The sequence below is a fragment of the Centruroides vittatus genome, unplaced genomic scaffold, assembly GCF_030686945.1.
Source record: "Centruroides vittatus isolate TY-2023 unplaced genomic scaffold, ASM3068694v2 contig_19, whole genome shotgun sequence".
In the NCBI taxonomy this organism is placed as follows: Eukaryota; Metazoa; Arthropoda; class Arachnida; order Scorpiones; family Buthidae; genus Centruroides; species Centruroides vittatus.
This window is the reverse complement of record NW_027121169.1, coordinates 2,803,795-2,821,089: the sequence shown is the minus strand read 5'-3', so window position 1 is coordinate 2,821,089 and position 17,295 is coordinate 2,803,795. Positions and strand designations below refer to the sequence as shown.

General features: G+C 34.2%; 2 protein-coding genes across 6 annotated transcripts in view; one reads left to right on the top strand and one right to left on the bottom strand.

Moving 5' to 3' along the window:
- tho2 (THO complex subunit 2-like protein) overlaps positions 1-6,265 on the bottom strand; it is a 220,185-nt gene extending 213,920 nt beyond the window's left edge. The window contains exon 1 of the mRNA XM_067264536.1: positions 6,132-6,265. Coding sequence (XP_067120637.1) covers positions 6,132-6,199 — 68 coding nt within the window. The 5' untranslated portion in view covers positions 6,200-6,265. The remainder of the gene's footprint in view (positions 1-6,131) is intronic.
- A 6,451-nt stretch (positions 6,266-12,716) lies between these two features.
- The window catches only part of LOC136970150 (germ cell nuclear acidic protein-like), a 44,005-nt gene continuing 39,426 nt past the window's right edge, over positions 12,717-17,295 (top strand). For all 5 annotated transcript variants that reach the window (XM_067264553.1, XM_067264552.1, XM_067264551.1 and 2 more), the window contains exon 1: positions 12,717-12,805. The gene's annotated coding sequence lies outside the window, so the exon portion shown is untranslated. The remainder of the gene's footprint in view (positions 12,806-17,295) is intronic.

Genomic DNA, 17,295 nt, shown 5'->3' with positions numbered 1-17,295 from the left:
TTGCTGTTGGGAAACTATGTTGCCCCAACAGACGACACTATTGAGATGACTGGGTTCTTTGGAATGCTTTTGTGTGCTAAGTAACCAGAACTAATGCCTCCATAAACAACACAACAAGAAGATCACCTGGTTATTTAGCACACTAAAGCATTCCAAAGAATCCAGTTACCTCAATAGTGTTGTCTGTTGGGACAACATAGTTTCCCAGACAGTATACAGCTAGCCACCAAATATGATCAGTCTTTCATTCCTCCACCATTTACAAGTGTACAGAATACATCATCCCAGAAGTGGAGAAACTTTTAGAGGGTATGAATGATTTACATAAAGAATTTTACAGATGAAAAACCATCTTTACTGTCAGAAACAAACCCACTAACAGAAACAACACAGCCATTTGGAAATCCATACAGGATTCCGAGATATGGATGAATGCTAATGGTATTGCTGCCCTGAAAGCCAACAAGTCTAAAAGTATCATATTTATGTATAGATCTACATATTGCAAAGGCATCCAGGATTATATTCATGACACACAATGCTCCATTTCCCATGACAACTACCTCATTAAACTACAGGCTAGGGTCCTACAATTCACCAACACCTCTCTGGTGGATATCCTCCATCTTCGCAATGCCTCTGTCATCGCCCCAGCTACACCACGCATCTTCACTTCCACCAGGACTCATAAACTGTGCCTTCTCCTCCCCCTTCCCATTGCTCTCATCTTATGTCACCTCCCCTTTGCCCACATGTTCAGCAATTCCCCATTTATTTCAGCATTTGGTAATTAGTTTACACTCTACTTTAACTGCACTTACAAATAACTAACCCTTAAAAACCTTTAAAATGCAGTGTTTTTATTATCTCATCTAACATTTGATCAGTTAATTGACCTTTAAGAAAGAATCAAAAAAATTCTGATTTATTCTGAATGAAACCTATTATGGAACACTTAAATTTTTTCAATTTAAAAGCATTTAACAAGTCTTGTTCAGTAAAAATCGAATTTTTCAATTCTTTCCTGAAGGTCAATTAACTGACCAAAAGTGTTAGATGAGGTAATAAAACACTGCATTTTAAAGGTTTTCAAGGGTTAGGTGATTAGTTTGCCTGATGGTGCCCATCCAATACAGACAACCTTTGCACTTGTTATAAAAATCTGCTGGTTTACAGGTTTAGTTTTTTTAAAACCAAATGTAAAGCTTAAAATTAAGTTTATTCAATCATAATATATTATTATTATTTAATAATTTCCTAGCACTTTAACACTTCTTCCAGTAGTTATTTTCTTAATAAAACAAATGTTTTCAGCATGTTCAGTGACCCTTTCAGGTCAGGTTTATGAGTAAGAAAAAAATTTGAACTTTTTCCCCTCAACTCATATACCTGAGGAGAACCACTGAAGAATGCCAAAAAAAGAAAAAACTGCTGGAAGAAATGTTAAAGTGCTAGATAATTATTAGTTATCTCAGTTCCAGCTTCTGTGATATTATTATTATTTTTAAATCATAAAACTTTATATATGATATTATAGTTACAAATTGCAATTGTTAAACAGCATTAATGCTATTATTGTAAAAAACTATACTTTACTAAAGAAAGAAATGGATTTGGTAGTCATTTTTCTGCTCTAAGCACAATGTTAATCCATATGAGTTGTTGTTGACGGTATCAAAGAAGCTCTGGATAGGAGAGTTACAAAGTGTGTGTATGGTAAGCAGTGAATCTCTATTTTGAAATTCTTTGCTTAATATCAGCATTTCATGGTAACAGTTGTGTAGACTCACTCCTTGTTGGGTCATGTGTTATACCAACATTGAAAACAAACTTTTTTACAACAGGAAATTTGCTTTTTTGCAAGTAGGATGTTTCATCTTTAGATATTGTATGTTTGCAAGCTTTATGACCTCTTCAACTCATGGAAACCAATTAAATTTATTCCCCAAAGAAGAAGAAAGGTAAATGATTTTGATCATATAGTAATCACTATTGATTGTTGTATATACATTTAGTTAAATTACAACTGGTATTTATTCAAAAATTAGGTAGAAAATGCAATAATAATCACAAATTATAAATAAAAATAATGAGAATTGTGTATAAAATAATTGGAAATATTTTAATTGATTGTTCCTAAATAAAGATTTTTATCTGTATATGAAATTATTAGCCTAATTAATTTGCTAGAAATATATAAAATAATATATTTATTGATATAATTTTATATGTAAGCTATAATAATGTAGTTATTTTTTGTTGCATGTTTTTTACATATATGAACTTTGGGTAACAGCAACAAAAAATCCTAAATTGTTAATATCCTGCATTCCAGAATTTTTATTAGTTGTATTGTTCAATTGTGTTATAACTGTATTAAACGAATGTATGCAAGTTTAATTATTACATGAAATGAAAATTTTAATTTTGCTATCCAGATATGCTTTTCCTTTCATTTAGGTAAGTGATATAATCATTTTTCTAATGTTAAAGATGTTGTTATATATCCTGCAAACATTTAAACAAACATATCCTCATTAGAATGCTATCGATTAGGAAAAAAAAAACAAAAACAATCATGCTAATAATGGTTGGTATAACCTAGTAATGAGCAAGTGTCTACAAAGCCATTACTAGGGATTGTTGATATTATCAAGTGATCAAATTAACAATAGAGTTTTACAGCTTACCATATATACATTTTGGTTACAAGATCATACAATCAAAATATCATCAACCTATCTGGAATGAAAGAGGATGTGGTCATCAAAGGCCAGAAACACTTTCTGCTCTAATCATCAAAATGCAAGTTCACAAATTGTACACAAAATTAAACTGTTTCTCACCACTTTTTTATTCCACTTTCATTTCATGTCACTTGCATACAAGTCAGCTGCTTTCAGGGCTCTTATAAAAAGAGCCTTTTCCACTTCACAAAAAAATTCAAAACTCAGAATTTCATTCTTGTGCCGACAATATATGCCATTTAAAAAAAATGTTTTTTATATTACTTATTGGCTTTTTTAGATGGATGTAAAAATATAAACTGCAAATACGAAAATTCAGACTCCTGAAATGTTTAAAAACAACAAAAACACAATTTAATTAAAAACATTTTTGGTCGTTTTTAAAGACAAAACTGTTTGTAATTAAATTGTTTTTGCTGTTTTTAAAGGTTTCAGGAGTGTCTGAATTCAGATGGATGATACAATATATTATAAATCTCTCTAAGTTAGTTATGCCAATCAGTTGGTTCTAAATATGATGATAGTAGTAACAGATTGATCATTGACCAAAATGCAATCAATACAGATTTCTACAGAAAATTCAATCAGTTTAAATCCTAATTCTTTCTTTCTAATATGAAAATTTAATAAATTTATATAAATTAAAGATAAAATCTTCAAAGCTTGATACAGATATTAAAAGCTATAATAATTTAACTGAAAACTAAGAAATGAAATTGTTTAAAGCTAGTTTATAGTCCAATTTCAACATTGATTTCAAAATTATTACTAATTTCTATAGTTATAAGACTAACATTGTGGTTTCTAAATAGAATTATGTAGTCAGTTTCCAATCAGGCACAGCATGGCATGTGTATCAAAATTCATTGATATACTAGAATTCATTATATGGATATATTATTTCATAATATATAACTACTATCATATGAGTTATAAACTGTAATTGCATTTGTTATAATCTATTCTTTCATCAAAGAATATCAATAGAATATACTAAATAAGTAAAAATACATGAAACGTTTTTAAACTAATACTTGCATATAATGTAAATACATCAAATATACTAACTGTTCAGAAGAAAAAATTGTTCCTTTTTTAACATCTATCTGTCATACTTTTTTGAAAATAGATTCATTTACAGTCAAATTCCAATAGATTTATTCACTCTCACTATTGATCTAACATCAATTTTCTTAATATAAAACAGAAAGTTATCTTGGTGAACTGCAAGTCACATTGAGAGGAAAGTAAGATTGAAGCATAAAAACTTAAATTCAGAATTGCTATCAATGCATGATTTTAATAAACTGGCATGTTTATTAATAATTATGTTAAATCCCTTAATACAATACAAAGATTCTTCACACAACTACATTATACTTAAAACTCATCTATAATTGTAACATGTGTCAATGTACAACTTACAGATCATTTTATATTGGCATTTTTCACTGGATGCTCACCCTCTGGTGTTTAAAAACAAAACTATTTTATCTGGATCATTTGAATTATTCTTGTGTATTGTCAGCAGTAAAGATGAATAGTAATAGGAAAAGCACAGCTTTCTATTGTGTTTCAAATTGAAATTCCAAAGCCACACAAAGCCCGATATAGGTTTTAATCCATTCCTACATGAAAAACAGATGATTATTCAGAAATAAGAATTTGGGGAAACTCATAAGTGTAACTGGAAAGTGAATTCAACTGTTAAGAATTAGTGAAAAAGTTTTCCAATTGTTCATCTTTACATAAACAAGTTATACTGTCAATGTTATAAGATTTTTTCCTTAAAGTTTAAAATGCCAGTTATGTTTGCAGGACAATGTCAAAGCTGATGTTTGAACACAAAAAGCACAAATATGTACAAAACGATCTTGCTCATTTATTTTGATAATACCATATAAAATGACATGTCCTGCTAACAATACTTGATAGCGGGGCAATTCATTAATAGCAGGACAAGTAATTTTATATGCTCTTATAGCTGTTTGTCAAGACAAACAGCTACAAGAGAATAATAATTAATCTCCTCCTATAAAATATCTCAATAAACAGCTACAAGCAACATATATCATTGTATCAGACAGTAATATATGATTAATTTTATGTTGATTAGTAGTACCCAGATAAAGTAGCCAGTTTGTATTAGTACAGTGCCTTCTATAGTTCACGAAAAACACGAATATCTTGGCCAGGTAAAACATGGTACACAGTTAGGGCTCTGGAAGTTTTGAAAAGTTAAAGAGTCCCTTTGTGGTAACACACAATGACCTTGTCATAGATTTATCGAACAGTATGTTTTCTTCACTACATAAACCAGTCCCTACTATTGCACATTTTTGCAGCCCAGCCAAGCTTTATAAAAACACGCTATAAGATAACCGCATATATTACACTACATTATGCACCTGACAACCTAATATACGACACATTATATCTGGACATAAAATAAAATCAAAGAGAAATATATTTTTAATAAAATTATGTTTCATCTAGATATGAAAAGATAATAGATATAGATGAAAAGAGTGTAAAGAACAAATAGATTTATTTAACAAAATTTTACAAAACCATCCAATAAGAGGAAAAAAGACCAAACAAGAGACAGAGAGATCAGACCAGGTCACTAGGTCTATTTCCTGGAAGGATAATGATAACAATGATGACGACAGTTACTAGCATATAAAGGCTGTATGTCCATTACAAGCACCCCAACTCACAATGAGATCAGCTGGTAAGGAGGAATAAAAACATCCCAAGCAGTATTATCTAAATTACATTTTGGAATCCAGATCAGGACTAAACCCACATCCCTAATGCCAATAGGTTGACATCTTACTACATATCTGGCTGAATGTCAATATAATAAATTATATACATTTTAAAGTACAGTAAATAGTTTTATATATATATATAGTTATATATATATACTTATATAAAACTATATATATATATATATATATATATATATGTTTTATATAAATATATATATATATATATATTTATAGTTAAATATATATATATATATATATATATATATATATTTTATAATAAACTAATTATTTATCACAATGAATTAAAGTAATGTTACAAAAAACTTATAAAATGTAAAATGTTTTTATTAATTTATAGGCCCTATATAGATTTGATATGACATTTGGGTTTACACAAAGAAAAAAAAAAAATAGGAAATTTAAATGGAAATCGATTTGTCGATGATCAAAACAAACAAAATACAAATTGAAAGTAAATAAGGAAAGAAACTTGAGCTTGAGGACGTGAGAGATTCGATTTTAATAAACGCCTTGTAATGTAATAATTCTAAGCTACGAATCGATAATTGACATCTTTCCAATGTAATAAATAAATATATAATACACTTACAAATCGTTTTTGTTTCCTTTTTCCCAATTTTTATAGATTTCGGGACTGACGTACCGGGCAACCGCCATTTTTGTTTCTTGTAGATAGAGAGCATTGCTGTGCAGCGACTCTCGTTACAAACGCGTTCTTACGCAACGAATTTAGCGCAATGAAATTTAATTATGTTAATTATACGTTAAGTAGTTTTATGTATAATACGTTGTGTATATTTTATATATGTAATCAATAATAAGTAATTTTTATTTAACTAAGAGTGCTTTTTAAAAATTTTCAAATTTATGTCCGATGTGGTGGCAACGTGAAAGCGTGTCGCCTTTTTCTATAAGGTTTCTGCCTTTCCGGACACCCGGAAGGCCAAACTGTTAAGATGGCAACTTATTACTCTGGAAGACCCAGGATCAAAAATCCACAGAAATTTTTGGAGAGTGGTCCGTCCGAATATGTCGGACCACGTCTATCCCATTGTGAGCTTGACCGAACCGAAAATGGGCTTGCTAAAATGGTTCTCTTAATACCACAGGGCGGGAAGAATTTTAAAAAATTAGCCGCTCCAATTTGGGTCCATAAATGCATAAAAAAAGACTTAATTGCCAATAGGGTGAAAGTAGCTTTAAAATAAATAAAATAAAAACCAGCTTGTCTTCTTAAAAACCTGGCTTCACGTCCGAGTTGACACAGAAACTTTCACAAGTGAGCTGACACAGATGTCATCAATTGACTGTCTATAGGTTAATGTCAGGCGAGAATCCCATACCGTCCGTCGTTTTTGACGGACGGTACGGGATTGCAAAAAATATGTGGGAGCGATCAAAGGGACGCGGACGCAAAAAAGTGACGGTGCGCTGCACGGACGGGCCGCTGGATCGTCCACCATAATTTCGTGACGAAACGTGATTGTTGCACGCTGAGAGATGCACTCGAAGCCTACCGTAAATTGAAAAAAATAGCGTCCGGCGGCTTTCACGCTCGTCTTACATTAGCCTTATTATAGGTCTGGCCAAATTCATTGGGCATATGAAAAAAGCCCTCTGAATGCTCTCGGGCAGGGGCGAATCTACATAGGGACTAATAGGCCCTTGACACTTGGGAGCCTAGGGTTTAAGCCCTGGGCCCCCAAGTGTTAAGGATCCACAAAAATTGAATTATTATCATACATTTTTAATACTTTTTCATTAACAATGAAAAAGTACTTATCGTATAGTAAAAAAATAGTTAATATTAATAATATAATAATGATGATAATTTATAGCATTATTTGTTTTATTCTTAATCTAACAAAAAAATGGGACTTCAATAAACCCGAGAAACTTAAATCCGCCCTTGCTCTCAGGACAGAATTTTATAAAGTTGGGATCGTAACTCGAGATGATTAGAAATCCCAGCTTGCGTTACTTGCGTTCATCGCGAGGGTGGACTTCGATACAATGGTTCTGAAGATGTGTGCGTTATAAATTGATTTAATGAATGATCTTACTGAGTTTGCACTACGTGATACCTTCAACATATTGTAATTGATACTCGCTTAACTCAAGATTATCCAATTGCAGAGTCGTCACAAACTTGCTCCTCTAATGGGAATGCATCTCGCTTCCACGATACCATCCGGATAACGTATTCTGATTCAAATATCTTTGTAGGGATCGCAAAAACGCGTAAAAATGGTGAATAATTATGAAGTTCCGAAGTCGGGAAGTTTCGAGAGTCAAATCGTGTCAGGAACACGTGTTGGTGATGTAAACCAGACACGAAAGAAACTCTCCCAAAACTTATCCTAAAACAAACGCCACACGATAATGAACGACCGAGGGGATGTCAACCGAGAGAGAGGGAGCTTTGTCCAGGTGCTCGTGTACGAGTGTCAGAAACGGGAAACAAAGGGGGGTAAATGGCCACCAAAGCATCTGGCGGACCGCGTGAGGTCAAAAACGTCAAAGAGAGGGCCATATCGGCGGAATATACGAGCACGAACTTCAAAGACTCCGTCAACACCTCTCGGAACTCTCCCGACCCAGATCGGTCTCCGGTTTCGCATAAAAACAAAAGAAATGACCAATCGGGGTAAGGGACAGGAGGAATAGAACCAATCAAAAGGGTGAGATTCAAGAGGGAAAAGAGAATAAAACTCCCGAGTTGCGAGGTCAGGAGAGTCGATCCTCCTTCGGCCATTTGGAAAAGAAGTGCGACGGTTCTTCTGCAGAGGGTGCATCTCCAGTCGAGTCTACCCAGGTCAAGACGATCCGGAGATCACGGGAAACGAAACAAGATTCCCTCTCATCTGCAACGGGACCATACCTCATCGTCCATCAGCGCCCAGAGACTGTCTCTCCGGAATTGACCAAGGAAGGCCCGGAACGTTCCCAACGTCACCGCAACAACGCTACGCTAACGATCTAGATCGTGTTGTACTGCAATTATATGTAAGTTAACTTAGTAGTTAGAATAAACGGTTTTGTGTAAGACACTTGTTATCTTTGTCTCCTACCGCCACCACCCACACACGATTTCGACCCTAGGTTTTTCTGACGCGTGATTAACTGTTTTCCCCTGGAAGTCGGCGACCTTACATCTTTTACATCGTGGCCGCCACGCCAGCGCCAGAGATCCCGAACACTGCCTGGCAACACTTGCCAACGAGATGTTGGCTGGCAACTGTAAAAAAGAGGCGCGAAAGTTCGCGGGGTTTTTGCCTGGATGTTGGCCGAGGATGTCGGTGACAGTTCTCACCTTTTTAATAAAGTTTTTTTGTTACTGTTCGTGTTTGTCTGCTTAGTTCTAAAGATCAGTAGGATCGGATGACAACATGGATACAACATATATGGCAAAAGTTAAAATTTATAGTTATTTTTTAATATTTTTTGAGTGTGAAAGTTATAATCTGTTTCTACCAACTAATAATGAAGATGTATTAGTATGTATCACAAATATAGTTTTCTTTTAAATTCTTTCAGCCCTCTGGACACGAAAAGTGTTTTCTTCAACAAGCCCTTTATGGACTCGTCCAGGTCCACAATGGGGCGGCCGGGTAGTTAGGAACGGGACATATCCGGTCGGACCATTCCCGAAAAATTTCTGGGACTTGTACCACCTAGATTCGATCCTGGGTTTCACAAAGCGGTAGGCTGACGTCTTAATCGTTTTGGCCATTTGACTGCCGCATATGTGGCTTTGGGAGTGCCGGATGAGAGGACTGAAAACAAAAATCAGAACGAATTGAGTGTTTGAGCTTGTGCTTGTGTAAAATATATTTAGGATAAAGAAACTGGAAAAAACAAAAGATATTGCAAAATATTTTGAAATGAAAAAAGTAAATTTCTGGGAATCGAACTAAGCAAAGAAAAACAGCCCAATGATGATATCTGATCTGACAAGTGAGTCTTAACTTACGCTTTTTCAGAGTTGATTGTGACACTTTATGACACTTTTCCCTCGACTCTTAGTCATCTCTGGGAAATTTGCATTTTTGAATACTGCCGATTTTAAAGTCGCCGCCCGTCCTTCAAGCTTTTAAGATCTGTGTCCGTGTGCTATTACCTCTCTGTAGTTTCGTTTCGGCGCCTCCTTTAGATTTCAGTGTGTATGTTCTTCGGATTTCTCGACGCCCTTCTGGTTCTCTCTAACAACCGAAGCCTGGTCTCAACGAAAACTGTTAATTGACGTCAAAGACTGATTACCTGTGCTCCTCGACGTTGCATTTCAGTAATCCTCTAGTTCAGATTCGTAAGGTACCGAAATTTGTAAACTCTCTCCCTGCAATGATAACGCACATAACCACGAATACACTGTTTTCGATGTGTAACGTACTGTACGAACTTTCGCGCCGTATAATAAATGTTTAAGTGTGGTTAATTGTGTTGAGTGATTCCTTCCAATCGAATTTCGTGGTTGGGCCGAATGGCATTGGGCTGTCAGCATTTAGAGCTCTAGTTAGAAGGGCTCTAGTTAGAAGTTTACTTACAACAGAGACATGTCCAATATCATGAAAGAAATTGCGGACTACAAGAACACAAGATTACTTTACAAAAAAGCTCCCGCGGTTTATGCTTAGAAATGACAAAAATACGATCAAGAGGGAAGAACAATCTGGGGTATACAAGAGACCATATAAAAATGACCAATTAGGACTGATCAAGGAGTATGTAGGTGTCACCAACAGGAGCCTCAGCAAGAGGTTTAAGGAACATATGTACGATGTAAACAAAGGGCACTATTCTACAGTAACACAAACAGATGGTTCGGTGGTTGAAGGAAGGAGGCTAGAATTGTTAAACCGGTGCGCTCACCGTCTTTAGCAATGACTTTAGAAAAGTTTGAAATATATAAATCTAGCCTTACTGGCAAATGTTTAAATCACAAAGATGTCACATTACCATCAGCCTGGAAATATATAATCAAAACTAGCGCAGTAAAATCCAATAAGTAACGTGCAGTCTGTCGATATAGTTCTGTATATTGTGTTAGTATAATTGTAGTTTATTCTGTTTATTATAATTCGTTCAATTTCACATACACTGTTTGTTACATTTTTGGTATATTTGATATTTGGACGAAGTGTTCGAACATTTATAAATTTGAATTTCTGTTCGCATAATCGTTCGAATATAAAACCACCATAAAAACGTTCCAGAGAATTGAAAATACCTGACGACAACCTGTTAATCGGGTTGAAAATGTTTGTTAAAGCAATAAATGGTTCTCGGAGATATAAAGTGTGTGCCATAGCATAGTTGCCAGATCTGAAGGTTAAAAAGTAGCGTAGTTGTGCTCCAAAAGTAGCGGATTTGAACCGTTTGTAGCCCAAACAATAAAATGAATTATTTTGCAACTATGCACTTTTACTAATGAAATGAGTTTGTAATATATATATATATATGGGCATTCGGTGTATCTGCATCAATTTTCTCTAAATCAAAGCGAGTCATTCGCAGGCGCGGCGATTCATTTTTTGAACTTAGAAACTTAGCGACTGCGACTTTTGTTTTCAGTTTTAAGGCCTCTCAGTTTACACTGTATCAAGAACTGTTGTATCTGTTAGACTAGTTTAGAGACTGTCGGAGAGATTAGTAAAAACTAGTTAGACTCGCGTAACTGTTTATACAACAAAGATTACACTGTCTTGACTCACGGAAGGTCGACGGCCGGATGGCGAGCGGTGAAAGGTGGCAGCCTACCGCTCTGGGGGATCCGGGATCGAATCCGAACGGGTCGAATAATCCCCAGGTATTTTTCGGGGGGTGGTCCGTTCGGATATGTCGGGCCCCATCCCTCACCACCCGGTCGCCCCATTGTGGGCCTGGCCGAACCCATAATGGGCTTACTAAAAGAGGCCCTCTTAGTGCCCACAGGGCGGAAAGAGTAAAAAAAAAAAAAAAAGAAAGAAAGACTCACGGAAGGTCAGCGCTGGAAAGGGGAATGTGAAACGGAGGTCACCGTCCCCGAAGGGTTAACAGCGTCACCAACCTTTTATTACGTAACGGAATAACGTTTACAAAACATCGCGACACAATTCGTTGTATACGTAACGATGTCGTATAACATTTGACAATAATTTCGATCGTTGATTCCAACAATATCAAAATTTAATAATTTTTGGATCACGTATTGGGAGAGAAAATTGGCAATTCTAACAAGATAATGCTGCCATTCATGCATCAAAGTCAACTAAAAATTGGTTTGCTGAGAAAAAAATTAATGTAATTGATTGGCCATCATGGAGTCCTGCTATGAACCCAGGGAAATGTTAACAATGGAAGTGTTAAGAAAAAGCGACGTGCAATATTTACAGGCGCAGATGCGTATTTGCGGGAAATCCAACGTATTTTTAGATCCATCTAAAAATTCTCTAATTAGTCTGGAAACCGGGAAACCTAATTCTTGCATTCTGTGAAAAAAGATGAGATTGGCTATAATGTAATAATCTTAATCTTCGCTGTCGTTACTTTTGCCCGAGCAACACTGGGCCTATTCACTACATTTTTAGTAGACGTTTCCTTTTTTCCTTTTTTTAAGTATTCCAAGGAATACCTAAAAAAGAAAAAAAAAGGAAACGTCTACTAAAAATATAGTGAAATGGTCAAATTAGAGAAAGGAACGTTCTAAAACAGAAGTAGAATCAAGAAATCAAGCGGGAAAAAACAGGAAAACGAAGTAAAAGTACAAATAAATTTGTGAGTAGCATATTTTCGTTTTAAAAAAAGAATTAAAAATAGGCGCATATTGATAGATATATGAGAGGAAAAAAATTAATAAAATTAGCAGTGTTAGTGGCAATGAATTGTGGATTACTGGAGCGAACGACGGATAGAAAACGGAAGCAAAGTATCTTTATCTTTGTTAAACGTCGCAACTTTATTTATACAATTAAGTGTAATGAAATTAAATAAAACTCTATTAGTTTTGTATGATACAATAAATATCGTGCGATTTTATATATGAAAGCAGCGTATTTTTAAGAATTGTAGCCTGAAGGAAATTATTACTAGCCCAAAAAGTAGCGTGTCGCCCAATTTAAAATTTTTGTAGCGAGGGCACTTAAAATGTAGCCCAATCTGGCAACTATGTGCCATAGTATTAAAAATATCCGATAGGTGGTGCTATAATGAAATCGAACAGTTGTAACAAATGCGGAAATTTTAAACGTAATATTCGGCGTGGATGTCATTTTCAATATAATAAATGTAAGTTAAATGTGTTCTTGTTTAATTGAAAACTGAATACTTAGTTACTTTGCTAATTTTTTAAAGATTCGATGCTTAACGATGTTAAATTCAAAATTAACACGTGTTCTAATCCACCTGTTTTGGCTGTTAGGTGGTGTGTTTCAATAATAACAACAACAACAACAACAACAACAATCTTAATACTATACTTGAGCTTTTTGCTGAAAGAATTCTTTATTCACTATCATTTTTAACCTACTATCATAGGCCATTATCAGGTTTTTAATTAAGTTTAAACACAAGTTCACAAATCGAACATTCAATTTTTAAATTTTTACATTTCAAGTGTTCTAAATACCGGTTTAAAATTACACGAATTAAACAAGTAAATAAATTAAGAAAAATAAGGTTAACAAAATACTGTACAAATAAAAATATAAAATACAAGTTAAATAAAGTTAAAGTTGATTATAGGGGAACATATAAATCAGGGACTTTTATGTCCTAATCTTTTTTCTATTGGATATTTCCAAGCGGTAGGTAATGTGTTTGCATCCCTAGCATTTAGGCACTGTTGTTTAATGTTGCTTTTTATAATATAATCGAGATGGGTTGATAGTAATAATAAGCGCAGAGCCCAAACAGTTAGGAGTTGAAAGTTGAAATTTGGTACATGGTTAGGATATGTCATGAGAATGCATGCTAAAAAGGGATTTTTTGAAATTCCCTCTTTCCCGTGGGGAGAGGGAGAGGGTTAAATGTTACCGTAAAGAACTCAGCTTTTACTATTAGATACATACTATTTTAGATGTGGATTTTTGCATTTTTGCAGGAAATTGAACATATTTTTAGACCCATCTAAAAATTCAGTCTTGGAAGAGGAGGGATCTAATTCTTGCACCTGGTGAATATGTGTAAGATTGACTATAATCTAATAATCTTAATATTTGCTATTGTTACTTTTTGCCTGAGCAATGCTGACCTCATCTGGTAGCTTTTATATATATATATATATATAACTGTTTTTTCCATTTCCACTGCAATTGATAAAGAATGTACTGTTTAATAATGCTTTGCTTTATCCCACTTTATAACTGAGCAGTTTTAGTGGCAATGGCACTTGTGCCATTGCAGCAAAAACTGTATTACTCTGGCTTTATTCCATGTTGTATTTGTGTTTCTTGAGATGCACAAAGAGATTTCATTTTGTAACCCCAATGTAAACTTTCTTGATCTCTATCTTAGTTTTCATAGGGTATTTTGTATATTCTAGATTTTTCTTTCCTTATTTTGTCTTTATCCTTCCTCAGTAAGTTTCCAGCTTATTTATAATGACTCACAAACATTTTGTTATATGTAAATTTATTGATTTTATTGATGTTTTTTAGAGCTTTATCTTTATTTCCTTCATAACCCCTGATGAGTCCTATAGTGAAAGTTTCATATCCTAATGTGGTTGCAATTCCTTTAATTCTATTGATTTTTTTTAAGTGGTCCTGTATATTTGAACAATACAAAAGGGCTTTTCTAATCAGTGTTCTGAATGATGAAAGTTTATATTTATATTTTTGTATTTATGTATCAATATAAAAAATTATAAGAAAATGTAAACCCATGATCATAACTAGTTTTACAGTTGATATCTGCAAGGAATTGGGTCTAGGACCTCACGGATACTAAAGCCTGCAGATGCTTCAGTGTCTTATACCAGGGGTGGCCAACTTTTGTATACATAAGATCTACTTTTTATTTTAAAAATGCGTTGCGATCGACTTGTTGTCATAGGCATAGTGTAAGTGGGGAGGGGGAGGTGTGAAATACATACTATGTTTATACACTGTGTTTCAGTACGTGGTGCACTGCTTATGAGTCGAGTCATAACTGCATGCATACTGTTGTGTTCGGTTACAAATATAATACATTAAGTCAAGACATCGCGAGCGATCGACCAAAGTTGGCTTGGCGATCGACTTGTTGGCCACCCCTGTCTTATACCATATTTTCGTGTAATGATCAGCATGCTGCATATAACCAGGGTAGACCAGCATGCCTGAAACCCTGCGATTACCAGCATACCTGTTAAACTGTGACTAAAAAATAAAATTAATCAGATCTAATAAAATTAGTTGTTTATTAAATGTTAAAGAAAACATTCTTCTGATTACAATAAAATAATAAAACATTATAATCTGACTGACTTAAAATCAGGAAGAGAGTTTTCATTTACAAGACAATAAAATGATTAACGGCTTATTGACATTAGTAATAGTAGAAGTTAGTTAGTGTGGGCTGCACTTGCCATTTACCCTGACCTTAAAAATAATACCTTCATCTCAAATTTCACACAAAGTGAATGTTAATTGGTGTAACTAGAGATAATTTACTGCCAGTTTTTGAAATTTAATATGTTTATTTTTGCATTTTTAAATTGAATTACAATAAAATAAATGTAAAAAAAGCACTTTTGTCATACCATGAGTATTTTACATTATTAGAAAGAAGACAGAATGAAGAAATTAAACATATATTTGTAGTTTTTGATATAATGCTGACAGTTTTACAGTTTTAGAATAAAAACTCGTTAGGTTTTTTGATGAACCCTCTAAAGAGGAACGTATAACCTCACTTAAAACAGCACGCTGATTTTTACCATATGGAAATATCTGATTTTATGGTCTCCCGGAAAGACTGACATGGTTGACATTCCCTGAAGATACGGTATAAATTGACATAGTATTTACATATAATCTATGCACATCCTCCTATGTACTTTAAAATCATCTCTGGATTACTTATAATACATAATAAAATGTAAATAGTTGTTATACTGTGTTGTTTAGAGAATAGCCACAAGTGAAATGTCTGTACAGGTTCAACACAGATGCAACTGTTGTAGTAGGATGATCAGATAACCCTGATTTTTGGGGACTATTCCTGTTTTTAATATTTGATTGAGAAATCAATCTTTGAATAGAACAAGTTTATTAACATGTTAATATAATGTCATCAGTTTATATATCAATAAATAAATGAAGTAAATTTGAAAAAAATAACTGAAGTTCAATCAGTTTCAAACTCCATTTTCACTATATCATTGTTGGAACGTAGTGACGACTAATACTTGACTTTGTGCATTCCTTGTCAACAAAATAACTCTAGAATGAGTTGTCTGATCTTGATGAAATTTTCTTGGACGACTCATCATCACTCAAGAATGAACTGATTAAAATTTTAACTTTCAAAAATGATCTGTTTTTGTAGAACTGGAGATACGGGTTTTTCTTCAGTATGGATCATTTTTAAGAGTTGAAATTTTAATCAGTTTGTCCTTGAGTGATGGTGAGTCGTCGTAGAAAATTTCATCAAGATCGGACAACTCATTCTAGAGTTATAATGTTGACAAGGAATGCATAAAGTCAAGTGTTAGTCGCTTCCCGCACGCACGTGTAGAAGCGTCATCTAGTGGTCGGAAAATATGACAAGCATTAAAACAGTAATTTTGAAAGGTAAATGTTATCGCTAACTAGATACACAACAAATATAAAGAATCTTTATAGAATAATAAGTTTTAAAAAGTTTTCTTTTTTTCACCTATTATTCTATAACATGGAGCAGCAGTGATCAATATTGATGGCTTTACGACCCATTCTCTCATTCGTCTTCCTATCGTTAGTACGAAATTTCGATCTCTAAATGAAGAAGCTGCACAGAGATTGCACATTGAGATGAAGTCGCTCAAATTCATCATCATCGATGAAATGTCAATGATTGCTGCAAGAATGCTTTACATGATCGAGAGAAGATTGAGGGAGATAAACCTCGAGAAAAATGAGCCGTTTGGTGGATTCTTTATCTATTTGTTTGGTGATTTTCGTCAGCTTCCTCCTGTTAAAGATACTCCTCTCTCCTCGAGTGTTTTTTATGATGTAATGTCCCAACGAGGTAGGGACCTTGTTGGGACATTACATTACATTTGCATTTGATTCTTTTGTGAAGTTCATTGTACTTAATAATTCTCACAGACAAAATAGCACAGATAGTTCCTTCACAGATGTCTTACAACATCTAGCTTCGGGTGATTTCTCTGATATAGATCTGAACACTCTGACGATTAGAAATGGAGTCTATTTATCCAGAGATGAACTTGATCAGTTCCAAACGGGAGTAGAGCTATATCCAACAAACGAGCAAGTTAAACAAAGCAACGAAGACTACTTGCAGTCAACTGGGTACCCTCTTGCTTATATAGCATCTGAAAACACTCCAGATATTGCCCCGCCTTCGTCCAAAGATGACTCAGCTTTTGGTCTCCCCAAGTATTTGAATCTTTCAGTTAATGCCAGAATCATGCTGAGAGTCAACTTATGGGTGCAAGGAGGTCTCATCAATGGTTCACTAGGAACTATACGCTACATTACATATGCTCCTAATGCTTGCCCTCCAGCTGCTCTTCTGTTTATTTTAGTGGAATTCATCTATGGTAATCTGTTTCTAATAATCCCCATAAC